Source organism: Caretta caretta, chromosome 2, assembly GCF_965140235.1.
Source record: "Caretta caretta isolate rCarCar2 chromosome 2, rCarCar1.hap1, whole genome shotgun sequence".
NCBI classification, from domain to species: Eukaryota; Metazoa; Chordata; order Testudines; family Cheloniidae; genus Caretta; species Caretta caretta.
The window spans coordinates 48,917,640-48,939,892 of record NC_134207.1 but is presented as its reverse complement, the minus strand read 5'-3'; the positions used below and the strand labels follow the sequence as shown (position 1 = coordinate 48,939,892).

The window sequence follows — 22,253 nt, the reverse complement described above, 5'->3', positions numbered from 1 at the left end:
CTTTGGAATTCACATTGCATGTCAACCTCCTAGAATTATGTGCAGTCTGCAACACATTCCTATGCTTTCTACCAATAATCGGATAAAAGACCATAAAGGTAACGATAACATCGCTTGCATGTTTTATCAACAGACGGGGGGAGTGAGGTCTCAGTTTCTGTCTACAGAAGCACTAAAATTGTGGAACTGGTGCATCCAACATCGTATCAACATCTCGGCTGTATACCTACCAGAACACCACAGCGACTCACTGAGCAGGAAGTTCTCAAAGAATATGAGTGGGAGGTAGACACAAGAACCCTACAGCACATATTCAATCACTAGGGATTTCCCAACATAGATCTATTGGCCACACCGAAGAACGCCAGATGCCCACAATTTTGCTCAAGCGTGGGTCTACGTCACGAATCTCTGCGGGCCGCCTTCCTCATTTCATGGGATGCACCTCTCCTCTATGCCTTTCCACCATTTCCCCTACTATTCAAAGAGCTTCACAGGATACTAGTGGAACAAGCCAGAGTCATTCTCATAGCCCCAACATGGTCACGACAAATATGGTATCCTTACCTCTTACGCCTGGTGGTCTGTCCATCAGCCACCCTGCAGTTGGATGCAGGCCAAATTGTCCACTCAGATCTAGGACTTCTCCATCTGAAGCATGACTCCTTCATGGTTCCAAGATATGGAGATGACTTGCTAAGAAGAGGTAAAGGAGATTCTTTTAAATAGCTGGTGTTCAACAATGTGCTATACTTACCTACGTAAATGGAAAAGAATCTGGACTTGGTGTGGCACAAAACATGTCTCATCAATGAGAGCTCCTTTGCCACTCATCCTGAATTACACCCTGGAGCTAAAAAGATCAGGACTATCCGCAAACTCCATTCGTGTATGTTTGGCCGCCATTACTGCATTCCACTCTAAGATAGAAGGTCATTCGGTATTCACCCATGCAATGACAAAAAGTTTCCTGAAGGTCCTTCAAAATCTTTACTCTTTGGTACGAGATACCACCCCATCTTGGGATCTCAGCCTAATTTTACACTCCACCCACCATTTGAATCTATGGCGACTTGCTCTTACATACCTCTGTCCATGAAAACAACTTTTTTCTCATAGTCATCACATCTGCCCAATGGGTAGGAGAAATAGGTGGCCTCTTGGTGTATCCTCTGCACAAAATCTTTTACAAAGATAAGGTCACGTTACGACCACACCCAAAGTTTTCACCCAAGGTACCATCCTCCTCTCCATCTAAACCAACCTATCCACCTTCCTTCCTTTTTCCCTAAATCACATGGCAACCAGTATGAGTCCATGCTACACGCCTTGGATGTAAGACAACTACTATCCTTTTACCTTTATAGAACTAAATCGTTCAGAGGGTTGCTACGCTTATTCCTCTCTATTGCTGAAAGATCAAAGGAATCCGCTGTATCCAAACAACGTTTGTCAAAATGGATGTTAGAGTGCATCCAACTTTGCTACCAACACCACAAACTTCGGCTCCTACCTGGAACTCGTATGCATTCCACTTGCTTGCTGTCCGCCTCAATAGCTTTTCTAAATACACCTCTACCCCGACATAACGCAACCCGATATAACTCTAATTCAGATATAACGTGGTAAAGCAGCACTCTAGGGGGCGGGGCTGCGCGCTGCTGTGGATCAGTGCGTTAGTGTGTCTGGCTCTGATGCGCTCCTCTGAGCAGCGTGTTAAGGGTGCCGGGCCGGGGCTAAGGGGTTGGATAAGGGGCAGAGGATCTCCGGGGGTGGCGGTCAGGGGACAGGGAGCAGGGGGGGTTAGATGGTTCTGAGGTTCTGGGGTCGGGGCGGTCAGGGATGGGGAACAGGGATGTTGGATAGGGCGTGGGAGTCCCGGGGGGCCTATCGGGGCAGGGGTGTGGATGGGGTCGGGACAGGCAGGGGTGTTGGGTAGGGGGTGGGGTCCTGGGAGTGATTAGGGATGGGGGGCTCTCTGGAGGGGATGGTCAGGGGACAAAGCGGTGGGGGGGGTTGGATGGGTCGGGGGTTCTGAGGGGTCAGTCAGGAGGTGGGAAGTGACTATTAATGGAAATGCTCAAGGCCAAAGCAAGCTCCATATAACACGGTTTCACCTATAACGCGGTAAGATTTTTTGGCTTCTGAGGACTGTTATATTGGGGTAGAGGTGTAATGTGCTGATTACTGATTTTTGTAAGGTAGCCACCTGGAGGTCCACAGACACCTTTAGTCAACATTATGCGATCATACACAACGCGGCATCAGATGCTCTACTGGGACGCACTGTCCTATTCTCCTTAGCAGATGTCACTCCAAAGCCCCAGCCTTCCATCTAAGGGCACTGCTCTATAGTTAGCTACAGTGGAGCAACCATGGGGACGCTACTTGAAGAAGAGAGGGTTACTCACCCTGTGCAGTAACTGAGATGTCTGTCCCTATGAGTGCTCCACTACCCCATTGGGCACTGCTACAGAAGATCTCTGATCCCAGGCACATGGATGCTACCACACCTACAATGGAGCACCCATTGGGATCCTCTCTTCAGTTGTCTTTGCATGAATGGCTGTGACTCCAGGAGGGAGAGAAGACCAGCTATTTATTACATTCTCCATAGCCCCCAAACTCCAGCTTGATACCAAGCTGTGATTTTGCGAGAAACCATTTGCCCTAAGCTATATGAGGTCCCATCTGAGCTCCCCCTCCCAAAAGACTGAAATCAGTCAGGCAGATGAGTAAATCTGCCATCAAAGGTGTGCCTTTGAATAGGTAATGGGTGCTCTCAACCACTGAATGGACCACATCTACACAGGAGTTGTTAAATATGTGGTCTGTATCTTGAGTCTGGTTGTTGTAAAGCCTGTTGTGGAAGTTAAGAACATAAGAATGGCCATACTGGGTCAGACCAAAGGTCCATCCAGCCCAGTATCCTGTCTAGCGACACTGGCCAATTCCAGGTGCCCCACAGGGTGTGAACCTAACAGGTAATCTCTCTCCTGCCATCCATCTCCACCCTCTGACACACAGAGGCTAGGGACACCATTCCTTATCCATCCTGGCTAATAGCCATTAATGTACTTAATCTCCATGAATTTATCCAGTTCTCTTTTAAACCCTGTTATAGTCCTAGCTTTTACAGCCTCCTCAGGCAAGGAGTTCCACAGGTTGACTGTGCACTGTGTGAAGAACTTCCTTTTATTTGTTTTAAACCTGCTGCCCATTCATTTCATTTGGTGGCCCCTAGTTCTTATATTATGGGAACAAGTAAATAACTTTTCCTTATTCACTTTCTGAACACCACTCATGATTTTATATACCTCTGTCATATCCCCCGTAGTCTTCTCTTTTCCAAACTGAAAAGTCCTAGCATCTTTAATCTCTCCTCATATGGGACCTGTTCCAAACCCCTAATCATTTTCGGAACCTTTTCTAATGCCAGTATATCTTTTTTGAGATGAGGGGACCACATCTGACGCCCACATCTTGAATAGTGCTTACCAGGATTTATATAAGGGCAATGAAATATTCTCCGTCTTATTTTCTGTCCCTTTTATAATGATTCCTAACATCCCTGTTCGCTTTTTTGACTGCCACTGCACACTGTGTGGACGTCTTCAGAGAACTATCCACGATGACACCAAGATCTTTCTCCTGATTAGTTGTAGCTAAATTAGTCCCCATCAGATTCTATGTATAGTTGGGGTTATTTTTTCCAATGTGCATTACTTTACATTTATCCACATTAAATTTCATTTGCCATTTTGTTGCCCAATCACTTAGTTTTGTGAGATCTTTTTGAAGTTCTTCAGTCTGCTTTGGTCTTAACTATCTTGAGCAGTTTAGTATCATCTGCAAACTTTGCCACTTAACTGTTTACCTCTTTCGCCAGATCATTTATGTTATGAAGAGGCAGAGATGGATCACTTATTGCCATGGGAACTGTTTCCATACAATTGAAGTCATTGATATGCTGATGAGGAATTGCTTGATGAAGGCTTGAATTTTATGCAGTTTCACCTCAGACTCACCACATAGCTCCCACTGTTTTAAATTGAGCTCCCTCTGTAAGAGATTCTGAGAGAAGGGGAAAAAAAGCAAACTTTGATTGCTAATGAAGCCATTGTGTTTCAGCAACTCAGTGATTTAGCTAGGTCTCATGTATCACAGCTGTATCCTCAGTAGTATATCATCTAGGCAGTGGTAAATCTGGATATGCCCTCTTATCTCAGATGACCCACCAAGAAAACTACCAACTTTGTACATACCAGAGGTGTGTATGACAGGCCAAAAGACACTGCATGGAAGAATAGGTCATGCTGGTGGGGAAGTGGCACTATATGTGAAAGAGTAGAATCAAATGAAGTAAAAATCTTAAATGAACCAAACTGTATCATAGAATCTCTATGGATAGTAATTACATACTCTAATAATAAGAATATAGCAGTATCGATATATTACTGACCACTTGACCAGGATGGCTGTAGTGACTGTGAAATGCTCAGGGAGATTAGAGAAGCTATTAAAATAAAAAGCTCAGTAATAATGGGGGATTTCTGTCACCTCAGGATGGGATGCAGAAATCAAGTTTGACAGCTTAAATGACTGCTTCTTGGAGCACCTAGTCCTGGAACCCACAAGAGGAGAGGCAATTCTTGATTTAGTCCTCAGTGGAGCACAGGGTCTGGTCCAAGAGGTGACTATAACTGGATTGCTTGGTAATACTGACCATTATACAATTAAATTTAACATCCACGTGGTGAGGAAAACACCACAGCAGCCCAACGCTGTAGTATTTAATTTCAGAAAGAGGGACTACACAAAAATGAGGAGGTTAGTGAAACAGAAATTAAAAGGTTTCAGAGTAGCACCCGTGTTAGTCTGTATTTGCAAAAAGAAAAGGAGTACTTGTGGCACCTTAGAGACTAACGAATTTATTTGAGCATAAGCTTTTGTGAGCTGTAGCTCTCAAAAGCTTATGCTCAAATATATTTGTTAGTCTCTAAGGTGCCACAAGTACTCCTTTTCTTTTTGAGAAATTAAAAGGTACAGCACAAAAAGTGAAATCCCTGCAAGCAGAATAGAAACTTTTTAAAGACACCATAATAGAGGCTCAACTTACATGTATACCCCAAATTAAAAAACATAGTAAGATGACCAAAAACCTGCTACCGCTAACAACAAAGGGAAAGGCAAAAAGACATCCTTTAAAAAGTGGAAGTTAAATCCTAGTGAGGAAAATAGAAAGGAGCATAAACTCTGGCAAATGAAGTGTGAACATATAATTAGGAAGGCCAAAAAAGAATTTGAAGGACAGGTAGCCAAAGATGCAAAAAGTAATAGCATAAATTTTTTCAGGTACACTAGAAGCAGGAAGCCTGCTAAACAGCCAGTGGGGCCACTGGACAGTCGAGTTGCTAAAGGAGCATTCAAGGACGATAAGGTCATTTCAGAGAAACTAAATGAATTCTTTGCATCTGTCTTCACGGCTGAGGATGTGAGGGAGATTCCCAAAACTGAGCCATTCTTTTTAGGTGACAAATCTGAGGAATTGTCCCAGATTGAGATGTTGTTAGAGGAGGTTTTGGAACAAATTGATAAACTAAACAGTAAGTCACCAGGACCAGACGGTATTCACCCAAGAGTTCTGAAGGAATTCAAATGTGAAATTGCAGAACTACTAACTATAGTCTGTAACCTATCATTTAAATCAGCTTCTGTACCAAATGACTGGAGGATAACTAATGTGATGCTAATTTTTAAAAAGGGCTCCAGCAGTGATCCTGGCAATTACAAGCCAGTAAGCCTGACTTCAGTACCGGGCAAGCTGGTTGAAACTATAGTAAAGAACAAAATTGTCAGACACATAGATGAACATAATTTGTTGGGGAAGAGTCAACATCGTTTTAGTAAAGGGAAATCATGCCTCACCAATCTACTAGAATTCTTTGAGGGGATCTACAAGCATGTGGACAAGGGGGATCCAGTGGATATAGTGTACTTATATTGTCAGAAAGCCTTAGACAAGGTCTTTCACCAAAGGCTCCTAAGCAAAGTAAGCTGTCATGGGATAAGAGGGAAGGTCCTCTCATGGATTGGTAACTGATTAAAAGATAAGAAACAAAGGGTAGGAATATATGGTCAGTTTTCAGAATGGAGAGAGGTAAATAGTGGTGTCCCCCAGGGGGACCAGTCCTATTCAGCATATTCGTAAATGATTTGAAAAAAGGGGTAAACAGTGAGGTGGCAAAATTTGCAGATGATACAAAACTAATTAAGATAGTTAAGTCCCAGGCAAACTGCGAAGAGCTACAAAAGGATCTCTCAAAACTAGGTGAAACTCTTTGCAGCAAAATGGCAGATGAAATTCAATGTTGATAAATGCAAAGTAATGCACATTGGAACACATTCCAACTATACATTAAAATTATGGGGTCTAAATTGGCTGTTACCTCTCAAGAAAGAGATCTTGGAGTTATTGTGGATAGTTCTCTGAAAACATTCACTCAATGTGCAGTGGCGTTCAAAAAAGCGAACAGAATGTTGGGAATCATTAGGAAAGGGATAGATAATAAGACAGAAAATATATTGCCACTATATAAATCCATGGTACGCCCACATCCTGTATACTGCCCAATAGTAGTAGTAGTAGTCGCCCAATCTGAAAAAAGATATATTAGAATTGGAAAAGGTTCATAAAAGGGCAACAAAAATTATTAGGGGTATGGAACGATTTCCATACAAGGAAAGATTAATAAGACTGGGACTTTTCAGCTTGGAATAGAGACTACTAAGAGGGGATATGATTGAGGTCTATAAAATCATGAATGGTGTGGAAAAAGAAAAGGAGTACTTGTGGCACCTTAGAGACTAACAAATTTATTTGAGCATAAGCTTTTGTGAGCTACAGCTCACTTATTTGTTAGTCTCTAAGGTGCCACAAGTACTCCTTTTCTTTTGGGGGATACAGACTAACATGGCTACTACTCTGAAACCTGTCATTATGCAAGGTGTGGAAAAAATAAAAAAGTGTTATTTATTCCTTCTCATAACACAAGAACTAAGGGTCACCAAATAAAATTAATGGGCAGCAGGTTTAAAACCAAAGGAAGTATTTCTTCACACAGCGCACAGTCAACCTGTGGAACTCTTTGCCAGAGGATGTTGTGAAGGCCAAGACTATAACTGGGTTCAAGAAAGAATAAAATAAATTAATGAGGGATAGGTCCATCAGTGGCTGTTAGCCCGGATGGGCAGGGATAGTGTCCCTAGCCTCTGTTTGCCAGAAGCTGGGAATGCGCGACAGGGAATGGATCACTTGATTACTTGTTCTGTTCATTCCCTGTGGGGCACCTGGCATTTGCCACTGTCGGAAGACAGGGTACTGGGCTAGATGGACCTTTGGTCTGACCCAGTATGGCCATTCTTATGTCTTATGAAGTGAATGGTTGTTTTTAACTGCAGAGTATAGGAAATGTTGATGAAAACGAACGTATCCTTAAGATGTATGGGGAATGAAAATTCTAGGTGGGCAACTTCTTGGATTCTTGCTCCAAATTAGAGTCTGAACCCTGCTGTTTGTTGCCGTTAGAAGCCTGATGCTTTCTCCCTGGAGCAGGAAAGAGAGTTTGGGTTCCCCTGCATCAGAAGCAGATTTTGCATGACAAAAATCAAATCAGGAGTCTTTCCTTGAGTCTGCATCCAAAAATAGTCCACTGTAAGTTTATGCAGTGAAAGAAGCATTCCTGAATCAGTCAACATTCACCACTCACCACAGACTCTCCTCTCCCCACCCCCTACACTTCCCCCCCATTTCTATTTTAAGGCTTTCCAGTGGCTGTTGCAAGAAAATATGAACAATCTGCTTGGAGACACAATAGCTAAAGAGCTCTTTCTTGTCAGAATCCAAGCTGTTGTGGAGAGGTCTCCCAAGTTGAAACAAAGTCCCTGGGTCTAAGTGGTCATCTGAGACCAGATGCTCCTCCTAATAGGATCAGCTTTGACGTTTGCAACAAAATTGAGAACCTTATTGTTCTAGGTCAATGTGGAGACTTTAGGATAAACCCTTTCTCTTCTGAGCTGTACCAGCACTCTCGTTACCAGAGGAAAGTCATAAAGAATCCTCCTTCACCAGTGGCTAGAGAAGGCATCCCTTGCTAATATGATCTGTTCTCAGAGCCATAAACAAAAGACTCCTTTGTAGGTTGCTGGTGAACTAAGCTAGTGGTCATTACTGGAGAAAGACGTGATCTGTGCCTCACTGATCTAAAGATAAGCACTCATGAAAATATGTCGTAAGTTGGCCAAGTCAGTCTGTCTGTCTGTCCTTTCTGGCCAGGTACATGGTAAGTAGAAATGTCATGTGGGACAGATGTTTCGTGGCAGAAAGGGCAATATCTGGAGCCATCCTGCTTGTTAAAGAAAACATGGTGGCCTGATGTCTGTCTGAACCACAGTCACTCTTCGGGATGTTAGGGCTTTGAAAGTTTTTGGTACATATAGCACTGCCAGGGAATGGAAATCTGAATTGGACTCGTTACAAGGGTATAGGAAACTTCCTTCACATGTGCACTGGATTACGTGCAGCTGATGCTGGAGAAATCAAGTCTGAAACCTTCATTGTCACAGGGTGACTGGCCCCTTTAAGTAAAGCAGGTCTAGCATCCCTGTGCCAGAACAGGTGCTCCAAGTTTGGCCAGTTAAATGGGTGGGGTAACACTGGGGCTATAAAGGATGAGGGAGAATTAGAGAGGGGAGAGGTCCCTGAAGAAATCTGTAAGAGACCTCAGGCTGGAGGGGGTGAAAGCAGGAAAATAGAGTTAATTGCCTGCTGATTTCCCAGATGGAGCTGAGGGCCAGAGTGGGCTGAAGGCAGGAGCAGCAAAGGGGCTTACCCGCTGATATCTCCATGCTGGAGAGCTGGAACCAGAGAAACAGAAGGCTGAGGGCCAGGGAACAGTAGTTGGGCCTACCTGCTGGCCAGTCTGAGATGAGAAGTTAAGGGAAAAGGGAGAGTAATGAATACTCCCATGATGAGAATGAATTCCCAGCAGAGAGGCGGGGTGGGGTTATGGCTGGGAAGAGTGGGGTTGCACTCCAGCAGGAAGAGCTGGGGTACCTGTTCTGGCAGAAGGATGGAAGAAGATTAAAGAAAAGACCAGGTGTAGTGAAAGCTGCTGGAGTGTGGTATGTTTATATCAATGGATTAGATGTCATGGATTTTAAGGATTATATCCGTGGGGGTTATAAATGGACTGTTTTGTGGGACTTTTGTTACTTAATGTTTGCACTACATTTTTTGTAATAACCAGCCCCAAGGAGGAGTGTTGTTGAGGGAATAAAGCTTTTTTGTGGAGTCGTTAGGGGCTCAAGAGGAGGGAAATAGGACAGCATGCCCCCTGGCTTAGGGTGCCCAGCCATGAGGGGGCATGTGGAGATCAGAAGGAATTGTTCTCTCATAAAATATTGGACACGTCCAATGTCATTAAAAGTTGGATGGAAGGAATTTGAAAGTTCATCACTATCCTATGCATTGTCCCCTGGATAGCCCTGTCAGAGACCACAGGGTGCAAATGACCCATCTGTGATGTGAAAGTCCATGTGTTGTTTGCTTCCACTGGGATTCAGTCCAAGGTTGTTTCATGTAGATATGTACTATGAATACAGCTGTGACCACAGGCTCAATTCTCCTATTCAGTCCAGGAGAAATGCTGAAGTGAGAAGCCCAGACCCCTGGTTACCCCAAGCTTCTGAGAAGGGAGAGTATATTGACATTTGAATCAGGATGCTGTTCCTGGACCTTATTTAGATGCTTAGCTACTATGAAGAGGGCATTGGGGAAGGGGACCTGTGTCTCAGTGTCCTGGCTTCTGTTAGGATGTGGGGTAGGAGGAAGGAAAAAAAGTTGTTTTTACTACTCTACTCAGTCCCCATCCTCGGCTATTGTCAGTCAAAGCGATAAGTAGCAGGGCCATTCAGTACTGTCTGCAGACTCAGGAAAACACTATGTTGGTGTATATTGTATGTATCTATAAAGACTAGATACTTTAAATTTAAAAGTTTGCACAAATTGATATTTAAGCCCACTTCACCAGCTGAATTCCCACTTACAAGTTGATTCTGCAAGCCATGAATTTCATGACTGATTTTCTGGCTCTCCTGCTAGTAGTTAACTTTTATTAATGACCCCTTTTGATCTGAAAACTTACTTCTAAATCCTCCAGACTTTTTTTGTGTGGTGTTGATTACTGGACACCTGTATTCCAGATTATTTTAAATGTAATTACTATTTCTATTGTTGGTAATTCTCATAGCTAAGGTTCCCCATGTGTATCTCTTAAGAAGGGACGTTTTCAATTGCTTATAAATTTCCAAGTTTTATCTCTTCAGGTGAAAATTGATATGATTACTTTGGAGTCAAAGTATGATTTTTTTTTCATAAAATTTCATCAAATAGTTGATCCATTATTTCTGAGCATGGAAGGAATGAAAAAAAGTGCAGTGTGTCGGGTGTGGGTGTAAGACCTAGCACCTTAGGTGAAGACAGAAAAGTGGCAGCAACTTAGAACCTTATTTGATTTAATTTCATGAAATATGTTTTTTAAAACTTCATGGCATGTACACTGACTTATATCTGATAAAATTATGTGTTTTATTAGTAATGCACATGCATTCAAATATAAACTGAGATGATATGCGCAAATGCATAATGAAGAGTAGGGTTCAGAGGGAGTTCTGGCTTTTTGCATGATATAAATGAAGGTGGATATGGCTTCTGTACGTACAGCAGGTGACATACATTTGGAGGAAGCACAGCCTTTCACAACACATCATAGAACAATTGCGGTAAATGAGGCAGGTGTATAGTGGGTTTAAAATGTTTTTATGTAAATTCATTTTTCGTTTTAAAAGTAAACCTGTTTAATTTTACATTGGAAACTATAACACAATATGCTGAGGCCTAAACGAACTATAATATATGCAAATACTTTAAATAAAAAAAACTGCATCAATAACTCCCTCCATCAAATTTTAATGAGCTAAAAGGTGCAGCTTTTTTAATTATATAGACAAGAGGTGTGAGGACATTTAATTTGAGATCAATTCAAGCTTTATAAATGTGGCAATATATTGTACTGGCTACATTGTTTTCAGTCTTATAATGGAAAATCTAGTGTTCATGGAGTAAAAAGCACTTGCCTATTTTTAAACTTTTAAAATAACATAATGCTTTTTACATTTTTGATATAAGCTGTTCAGCATGCGTAGGTCATATCTGCCCCAAAAGCAATCTGCAGGCATTTAATTTGGGATGTTAGACTTAATTGTATATACAAAATTGCTTGAGATTTGAGGGACAAAAATAGTGGTTAGGTGTTTGAAGCAGTAATTTCACTCATTCTCTCTCCCACTCCCCCAGCCTCCCAATGTCTGCGGTATCTGTATTCCCAGAGTCCAATGTGTTCTTTGCTACAGAATTGTGTCCAGAAACTTGGCATTCATTTTTTAAAAAATAACTAGTCCTTATGGTTGCAAAGATAACCTTGAAAATGTGAACTGTGTATAACTGATACCCATTTGAGTCTGTAAACAGGCTGAAACAATAGTTCTGAGAAGGGTGAATTGCCTAGGTCACCTTACACAGGGCTGTATGGACTCTATGATTCTGCAGCAATGGTATATTTGGTATTTTTCCAAGATAACACAGAATTCAGTGTTTTTCCTGCACAATTCATTATTTCATTGCGGCAGTGTATCCAGCACTTTGTTTTATCTAGTTGCCTGGAGCTGCTGCATACTCTGGACCTTTCTCCACAAGGGGAAATTCATTGAATTGCAGTAAATTCTCTCTTCACTGTTCTGTAGAATAAGGCAAAGGGAGCAAGTGCTAGAGTTCTGTTTGCAGGCAGGGAGAAGGAGGAACCAGAAGTCAGGCTGGGCAGGTAGGCTGCCTAGGGAATAGAGCAGCAGCTGAGGCTTGAGGCTTGCTTCCCTGGCATGTACAAAGTGGGAGATGGAGATACTAAACTCAAGTGCCCAGTTAAAGTCATAACTTCTGGTCCCCGCTGAGTTGGGTCATCTGGAGAATGCAGTGGACAAAATACTTCATCAGAAATAGTTGCTGAAAGCCTTTATTTACAAATTGTATGTAAATTAATATTTTAAACTGATCCATAGTATTGTGTGTTTGGGGGTGGGATGGCTAGAATGAAGAGTATTTCATGGAACTACAATAAATTAACAGTGCTGGAGAATTTAGGAGTTCTTACCATAGAATTTAGAGTTGCTTGCCATAGAATTTGATCTCTCTGTCCTGCAGACTTCACAGGATCCTGTATATCTCTTTGCTCCTATATAAATGTCTTACTTGTTGTTGTCATACTTGTTCAAGTTACAAACATACATTAGTTACATATGCACATATCCAAGTTTTGGCAGATACATTTTAAATTATATATTTTTGTGACTAAACCCTAGGACATGGAGTCAGAGCTATGTTCTTTTTCTGGCTCTTCTGCAGACAAGTTATTTATCTTGTTTCCAGACAGTACGGTAACATCTCATCTGAGAGCAGGACCTCATTGTTGTAGGCACTGAACAAACAGGAAGAGACAGTCCCTGCACCAGAGTACTTATCATCTAAAGAGAAAGAGACAACCTAATTTTTTTCAACCTAACTTCCTTCTTTAAAAGGTCAACTGGCCCAGTGGATGGGGGGGAACAGTAGACATGTATCTTGACTTCAGAAAGGTTTTTGACATGGTCCCACATGACATTCTCAAACTAGGGAATCTTAGTCTAGTTCAAATTATTGTAAGGTGGGTGCATAACTGGTTGAACAAATGCACTCAAAATAATTAGTAAGAGTTAGCTGTCAAACTGAGTGCATATATCAAGTAGAGTTCAGCAGGGACTAAATATTTTCGTTAATGACTTGGATGATGGAGTGGAGAGTATGCTTATAACATTTGCAGATAACATCAGGTTGAGGGATTGCAAGCACTTTGAGGACAGAATTAGAATTTAGAATGATCTTGATAAACTGAATAATTGGTATGAAATCAATATGATGACATTCAATAAAGACAGCTGCAAAGTAGGAACAGATTGAAAAATCACAAACACAGTGGGAAATGACCGTCTGAGCAGTAGTATTGCAGAAAAGGATCTTGGAAGTTACGATAATGGATCACAAATTGAAACAGCACTGGGGGTGCTGTTGTGAAAAAGGCAAATGTCATTCTGGGATGTATTAACAGTATCATTGTATGTAAGACAAGGGATGTAATTGTTCCATTCTACTCAGTACTGGTGAAGCCTCAGCTGGAGTAATGTGTCCAGTTTTGGGTACAACACTTAAAGATGTGGACAAATTAGTCAGAGTCCAGAGGAAAGTAACAAAAATGGTAAGAGATTTAGAAAACTGAACCTCTGAGAAAAGGTTGAAAGAATTGGGCATGTTTCATCTACAGAAAAGAAGTGGGGGGGGGGGGGGTGGAGGGGTTATGATAAGTCTTCAAATACGTGAAAGGTTGGTATAAAGAAGACAGTGATTAGTTGTTCTCCATGTCCACTGAAAGTTGGACAAGAAGTAATCGACTTAGTTTGCCACAGGGAAACTTTAGGATAGAAAGTATTTCCTAATATCTAACTTTAAGGATAGATAAGCATTTCAACAAGTTATTTAGGGAGGCTGTGAAATCCCCGTAATTGGAGGTTTTTAATAACAGGTTGGATAAACACCTGGAAGGGATGGTCTAGGTATAGTTAATCCTGCCTTATCTTGGGCAGGATTAGGTGTTCTCTTTGCAGTCCCTTCCAGCCCTATGTTTTATTATTGTTCTATGAGTCTTCTACATCACTTTCTCCATCTATAAAATGAAGGTAATACTTCCCTAATTCAGATGGGTATTCTGAAGCTACTTCATTTAACATTTGTAAAGTGCTTTGAGGTCCTCAGCTAGAAGACACAATAGAAATGTAAAACCATTACTTTAATTTGGTTATAAAATAATATATCATGTTCTGGTATACCTCAGTGACGGAAAGAAACTCACTGTTTTAGTTGCTCAGTTTATTGTAGTTTATACTTGTGGACAACATGTGAAGTTGGATATTTTTAAGTAAACTAAATGGATATGTGTATAGACATATTTATCGTTTTCTTTTTTATAGGCTAAAGCTGTAGCTTCTGACATGGCCACAGCCTCACCAAGATCTGATACCAGTAGCAACCATAATGGAAGATTACAGATGCAAGTAACTGGTAAGTAATAATCTGTGTATTACATATAGTAATATGTGGCCATTAGTCCAGAAAGTATTCTTTTTCACGGTAAATAATCCTTTGTAGCATAAAATCTGTGTAACCTTTATTGATATAGACTGAGTTTGAGGGCAGTACCAGAAAATATTACCCCATGTCATTCAAACTTATTCTTACTTAAACTTGCAACTATTGTATAAATATCTTGTGAAACTAATTTGTATTATTTCCAAGGTGTTTAAAAAGAAAACTGGGGATAAAAAGAAAAGCATAAAGCAACACACTTCATAAAGTATTGTAACATAAATCAGGATATTTTGATTATTTTTAGCAGGGTTTGATTACACACTTGTAAAGTTCAAAGTGTGCTGTCTTTTTGTAAGGTCAGCAAAAATGAGGCGATACAGAAGCTTGCAATTTTGTAGTTTCCTGAGAGAGTGCTTTTTATATGGATTAGCTGGTTTTTCTGAGGTGGGTGAATGGCTATTGTTTGGCTTGTCTTCCTTTGTTTTGTTTTTTTATTCATGTGAAGCATAATTTTACACTCATTCCAGGTTTGTGGCCACTCAAAGAAACAATGTGTCATATTTCTAATCCACTCATAACTAGTTTTAAGGGTGCAGGTTTGCTTTAAAAGGGAATACTTTATGCACATTTTAGAATGAGTGTTGCATGGAGAAGGCTTTAATCTTATTAACAAGCGTGTTCACTATGGTTTCTGCTATAGCAAATTGTCCTCCTGATTTTATTTGTTCCTAAAATGTTCAATTTCTGTTCCTTTAAGAACATTTTTCAAAAGAAAATGCAGGACACTTTAAATTATGTTTTGCTTCATATGTTCTGTGTTCCTTTTCATGGTTGTATTGATGAATAACTAGCTGTGAATTTTAATCTGCAATTTGATATTGATATAAATTATGTCCTTTTGAGTTTAAATTCATGTTTCTGAAAGATGAGGGTTTTTTTTCTGCCTCATGCACCTTTTTGTTTCAAATGTTCAGAAACACCTTAGGTAATTTAAAATTGGTTCTCATGCCTGATTTAAATCTTGAAATCTTCATCAAACATGACATCTTTATGGGTTCTGTGCTTTTTTACTGAATTTGCTTTGAATTGTTACACATCAGAAATGTTAATCTGTAGATTATAGGACATCAGAAATTAAGTGTGGAGTCAATAGCAGAATATCATGGATCTCTAAATACAGAGTTCGCCTCTATTAGTCTCTAGTGTGACATAAAGTACTGACAAATTGACAGCTAAATCTTTAGGATGGAGATTCACAATAGAAGCGGTTAATGCTTTAATAGTTAAACTAGGTGAAACATGAGAATTTACTAACTTCTTTTAAGTTTATGCTTCCTTGTTGCAGTTCTTTCTTTGTAAAATAATGTGTCTGGATTTTGTTTTGCACTTACGTCACATTGAGCTGCATTTTAAAAAAAAATCTGCTTTTTTTAGCAGTAGAAAGAAGGAAGTTACTGGTTCCCTGTTCTGTTAAAATGGGCCATTTGCTTTTAGACGAGATATAAGGACATGGGAATATGAGTACCAACATTAGATGAACTGTTTGGTTTGATACATTCATTTGTGAACATAGACCATACTAATTTTGGCCTCAGAAATCAAAACTAAAACCATAAAACAAGAATCTTTTTAAAAGTATGTGCTTGTGTATACTAATATTCCTCCACACAAACTTTTCTGTGTAAGAAGTAGGCCATGTCTGCAGTACAGGTGATACAGTGGCACAGCTACAGTGACATAACTATGCTGCTGTAGCACATACACTTTCTAAAGCAACAGAAGGGGTTTTTCCATCGTTGTAGGAACTCCACCTCCCCAAATGATGCCACAGGATGTAGCTTCTACTCTGGGAGTTAGGTCAACATAGCTACAGCGCTCAGGGAATTTGACCTAACTTTTAAGTGCAGACCAGGCCTTAAGGCGATCAAGTTATCTTTCATCCCTTATTTATTAAAGGTTCAGGGAAATCACTAATTGAAGTAACTTACCATTCACTGCAATTCACATGTCTTAACACCCACATACACTCACATATTGCACAGTACTCCAGTCTCAATATGCAAACACACAGTGCACACATCCAATTCTTCACATTCGTGCTCAAACAAAAAGCCTCAATTCTGATCTCAACCAGATGAACATGGAGATGTGTGTAATGTGCTGTTCATAGATCACAGGGTTTTTTGTTTGTGATTGATAATTTGGTATATGAATTGTATTTTTCTCTTTGACATTGAAAGTGTGTTATGGTGCTGTGTAATCTTCGAATGTGTGGGTGTAATGAAGTTTAGGTGTTAAAGCCATAAGGACTGTGATTATTGCAGATATTAATACTCCCTTACCTGGTGTTTACTCTGACTTTTAATGAGTGAGTTAGTGGGAAGTGCATTTGAGCAATCCTAGCCCTTACACAGCCACGTTTTGAATGGGGGAGTTCAATTTTTTTTAAATGGGTGTGGTGTTAACTGTGAGGCAGTCGGTTTTGTTTTCTGGGGGACATGGATTTGGGCAGGATAAAAAGGGTTGTTGCATGATGATGTGAATAACGTAAATATGGAGTAGTCTAGTTTTCGATGGGGCGACACTGTGTGGTGGGAAGTGTGTGTCTTGGGCAAGAAGGATATTTTGTGTTGCGTAGGCCTTGGGGAAGAGGCCATGGTGGCATGGAGTTGGATTATTTGTATTGGGTTCGGGGTGGGGAGAGCAAATGTGGGGAGAAATGTGGAGGAAACTGGGTTGTATGCAGAATTATGGTGGGAGAAACTGCAGTGAGGAGGATGAGATGATGATTGTAGCATGGTGATATTTATTTGCAGGATATTAAGGCATAACGTAGCAAATAAAAAAAGCTTATTTTCCTGGACTCAGGTGTGATCTACTGCTCAGGACCATAATTTAGTCTAATTTGAAAAGTTGATAGCTTCTGAATTTGTGATATTGCTATAGAACATCATCTCCAATTAATTTAATACATAGAGCATCAGATGAGTTGGAGATCTAAACTTTCTTCTTTGAGTGATTTTTTCCATATAGATTCCATTCTTGGTGCATGAACTTCAGAATATGTTGGCCAGCAGTGTCTGTTGGAGTTGTCTCTGTGTCCCAAGTGCCCTCATACTTCCCATGGTGAATAAAAATCAATCTTTTCAAAAAATTAAATGCTTTTTTTCTTTTCAAGAAATAAACCTCTTTTAAAATAAAATTTGAATTGACAACCTCTCCTTAATTTATAATCTCTTAAAATCATTTAAATTAAATAAAAATAATAATCAAACAGTACATGTTTGCTGACAAAATTTTAAAGAAATTCAAATTACTGAACTGGTGGAGGTCACTAAGGGCTAAGCACCTGGAACCAGAAGAAGGAACCCAGTTCTTCTTTGAGAAGTGTCTCTGTGGGTGCTCCACTTGAGGTGAATGTGTGTCCCTGCGCCTTTGATTGGAGAATTTCAGACACAGTGCTCTTCTGGGTTGTGCATACACTCTCCCCGTCTTGTGCTGCTGTTGACGCCTATCAAGGGCCACGCAACCAGACTCCCCTCAACCATCCTCAGCCTGAGACAGAGCTCCCCGCAGTATTAAAATTGATAGTTATCTTTTAGGATTAGAATGGTCTTTAGTACGCTAATTAGATTTAGTTATCCCTTTCTCCCCTTTTCACTTTCCTTTCCTTCAAGTTTGAATACCCCTTAGGGCTGAACCTCTACAGTTTGGGCCATGCCCAGTTCACCAGGCGTTAAGTGCTGTCTTTCCTGCTGGGAGGCGATCCTGGTCTCTGATTGACACCCTCAGTGCATCTGGTGCCTAGCTGAGAGACGTCTCACAAAAGTGCTCTCATTGCAGCAACTTAAAGGGTCGTGCCAGGAAGGACAGAGCCCTACGTCTTAAACTTATCCCGATGGAGAAGTCACTGCACCTGGCATCCAATCCCCAACAGCAGACCCTCTCTGGACAATGGTCTCCTAAGACCCCTTCTGAAAGTTTTCACCCTCCACACAGAGCAAGGCTCACTCCCCCAAAAAGGCAGTGAGAAAAAGAGCATCAACTTCCCCTCTTAAAGAGCCACCAAAAAAGAAACTATCTCTGGCTCATTCTATATCCTCAGTACCAACCACACCACGGCTGAGTACATATGAGGCACCGGGATCCTCTGGTACTGCATGTACCATGAAAGTCAGTGACCTCAAGCAGGCAGACTCGGAGTCGAGAGGCAAACAGAAGCCTACCTCCTCTGTCATGGCACCGATGGAGCCGCCTAAAGATGCGGCACCACTCCACTCTCCACGGGCTATGGTGCCACCTTCAGCTCCCATAGCGCAGAGTGCTCCCATGTCAGCACCAACACCTGGAATTACAATGGCATCGTTGGCACTAACCTTTTCATGCTAAAATAACCAGCACGGCAGCATTTCCTGCACCACAAAGACTTGTCTCAGCAACTTTGGAATCAACCCTCTTCAGTACCGACGTATCTCCAGTACTCACAGTACCATGTCTACCTACCTCAACTCTGACCTCTCAATTTCCCAGTGAGGAGGAAGATGATGAGGAGAAGGCCGCTTTTGCATCACACCGTTCCTCTCTCATCCAAACTACTTCAGCATTAAGCCCACCTGTACAGCCTAAATCTCACCACAGGGATGACATTTAGACCTGGTATGGCCAACCATGGATGCCACTGCCTAAACCATTCCCCTGCAGTGGCCCTGTTGGGACCCCGGGGGCATACAGGAGGCAATACCCCAGGGTTCTGAGCTCCTACAGGGAGAGAATTAGATTTCCTCCACCACCTTCAGGGGCTGCACCATCAGAACTCCCTGAGGAAAGCTTTGAAGAACAGGAGGAGGCCCTGCAACAGGAAACTACACCAACAACCAACATTTCCTCCTCTTCCCCAGATGAAGCCATAATGTTTCCCCCACTCATAGCTGAAGATGGCTTCAAACATTTCCAGGAGTACTTCAGAAGAATCGCTGATTCCCTAGAGATCCCTCTAGAGCAGGGGTTTCCAAACTTGGTTCACGGCTTGTTCAGGGTAAGCCCCTGGCGGGCTGTGAGATGCTTTGTTTACCTGAGTGTCCGCAGGTACGGCCACTTGCAGCTCCAAGTGGCCACAGTTCGTCGTTCCCAGCCAATGAGAGCTGTGGGAAGCAGTGGCCCAGCCTGCACTTCTTGCCACAGCTCCCATTGGCCGGGAACGGCAAACTGTGGCAACTTGGAGCTGCGAACAGCCGTACCTGCGGACGCTCAGGTAAACAAAGCGTCTCATGGCCCGCCAGGGGCTTACCCTAAACAAGCCGCGAACCAAGTTTGGAAAACCCTGCTCCAGAGGAAGTCCTAGAATCCCAACACAAATTATTGGACATTCTCTAAACGTCATCTTCGTCGAAAATTGCACTTCCAATAAATGAAGCGGTTATGGAGCCAGCTAAAAACATATGGCAGACCCCAGCAGCAATGCCGCCCACTTGAAAGAGAGCGAATAAAAAATATTTCATCCTCTCAAAGGGGATGGACTTTTTATTTTCTCAACCCACACCAAACTCCTTAGTGGTTGATGCTGTCAATCAATGAGGCGGATAACACCAAACCAGATCCACCCCATATGACAAAGATTGGAAATAGTTACATCTTTTTGGCCTCAAGGCCTATTCCTCAGTCACTCTGCAATTTTGAATTGCCAGTTACACCACACTGATTGCGAAATACGACCACACTCATTATTCCAAACTGACAGACTATTGACTACCCATACCGGAGGACAAAAGAGATTAATTTACAACCATCATCTCAGAGGCCATCTCCTAGCTAGAAGCTCCTTACTGGTGTCTTTAGATACAGCAGACACGACGGCATGCTATATGGCCACCGCCATAGTTATGAGCCGGGAGGTACAATTCACTGTGGAGGACCTCCCTTTTGATGGCCAGAAGCTGTTTGCAGCAAAGACTGGCGAGTCCCTTCATACCCTTGGAATATACATACCTGCATTAAAAAAAAAAACATGGTAAATACTATCCCACCCAGCATACAAGGTCTGTTCCATACACCCAACAACAGAGGCAATATGAGACACAAAAGCACGGAGACCAAAGCGTCAACCACCTCTGGCTCAATTGTTGCCGTCCCAGGAACCCTCTGCAAAACAGTTTTGAGCATTTGGTCAAGGGCCTAAAAGACCTCCCCAGTTTTGGACACCATTTGACCCCTTTCTGTTTAGCATGGAAATCCATCACCATGGACGAATGGATTCTAGAAATAATCCACACAGGCTATTTGATACCATTAACCTCCATCCCTCCTACCACCATCCCTCCTCATCCCTCTTCAGGGACTCCTCTCACAAAAACCTTATATGGCAAGAAGTAAAACAGCTCCTACATCTGGGTGCTGTGGAACTGGTGTCATCCCAACGTAGAAAGAAGGGTTTTTATTCCAGCTACTTCTGAACCCAGAAAAAAAATGGAGTATGGAGACCTATTCTAGACCTTAGAAAACTCAACGCATTCATAAGGCTCCAATGGTTCAGGATGGTCACATCAGCAACAATAATACCAGCACTGGAATAGGGGGGACCGGTTCTCTGCCCTCGACCTCTAAGACACCTATTTTCACGTAACCATGCATACTGCTCTGAGGAGGTCCCTCGGATTTACTTTGTGGACAGAAGATTATCTATACAAAGTTCTACCTTTTGGCCTTTTGACAGCACCAAAATTCCAAAATTTGGTGTTTTCCAAAATTCTTGTGGTAGTGGCGGCACACCACCGCCAGCAGGAAGTGATAATCTTTCCCTATCTGGACGATTACCTCCCAAAGTCACCCACCCGGTAGATGCCCTAGACACTCCTCATAGGACAATCACCCTCTTTTTACAACTGGTATTACAACTAAACATACAAAAATGAACAGTGACACCTGTACAGAAACTGGATTTCATCGGCACCCATCTCAAAGCATCACTACTAACGAACAGATTTGTCACTGTAGTCATTCTGATCTCTATAGTACTGAACAGTGCACAGATATCGGCATGGACATGCCTCCAATTATTAGGCCATATGGCAGCAACCACATTCATGGTACGATATGTATGACTTCACATGTGCTGTATTCAGGGTTGGCTAGGAACCATCTACATTCTACAAAGACACAGCCTGAACAAGTGCCTCACCTTGCTGCTCAAAGTCAAACTCCATAATGTATGTGTGTGGGAGTACCTTTCACACAGACTTCACCTTCATGATTCTCACAACAGATGCCTCCTTGATAGGCTGGGGACTCACCTCTGACACCACACAGTTCAGGGCAGATGGTCTCCTTCCGAGACACTATTACGGAGAACCTCCTAGAACTGTGTACAATTTGCTATGAGTGCTTTCATTTCCTGCTCTTAATCAGGAACGAGACCATAAGGGTAATGACAGATAATATTGCCTACATGTTTGTGTAAACCAGCAGGGAGGAGCAAGATTACTCCCTATGAACTGAAGCTATGAAACTATGGAACTGGTGTGTCCGGCACAATGTCAACATAGCAGCCTTGTATCTCCCACAGCGGATACACTGAGCAGAGAATTCTCTCAAGACCACGAGTGGTAACTAAACCACACAGTCCTGATAAGCATATTTAGACACTGGGGTCACCCATCTGTAGATCTCTTAGCGACATTCCAGAATTACAAATGCCTGCAGTTCTGCTCGAGAGTTGGGGGTCCTGATCCTTAGGCAATGCCTTTCTCATCAAATGGGATGCACCTCTGCTATACGTGTTTCCCCCCCATCTCCCTGCTATCTATGGTAATACACAAAATAAAGACCAACAAGGCCAAAGTCATCTTGTTAGCCCCCAATGGCCCAGACAAACTTGGTACTTGTACCTGTTGCAGGTGACAGTGTGTATACCGTGCATTCTTCCTCTACTATCGAACCCTCTATTGCAGGATGTCAGACAGGTTTACCA

General features: G+C 41.9%; 1 protein-coding gene across 5 annotated transcripts in view; it reads left to right on the top strand.

Moving 5' to 3' along the window:
• WWP1 (WW domain containing E3 ubiquitin protein ligase 1) overlaps positions 1-22,253 on the top strand; it is a 172,087-nt gene that overhangs the window by 31,240 nt on the left and 118,594 nt on the right. For all 5 annotated transcript variants that reach the window (XM_048841105.2, XM_048841107.2, XM_048841104.2 and 2 more), the window contains one exon: positions 14,173-14,263. In XM_048841105.2, the coding sequence (XP_048697062.1) occupies positions 14,194-14,263 (70 nt within the window). In that variant the 5' untranslated portion in view covers positions 14,173-14,193. Of the gene's footprint in view, positions 1-14,172; positions 14,264-22,253 lie in introns of those variants that run through there.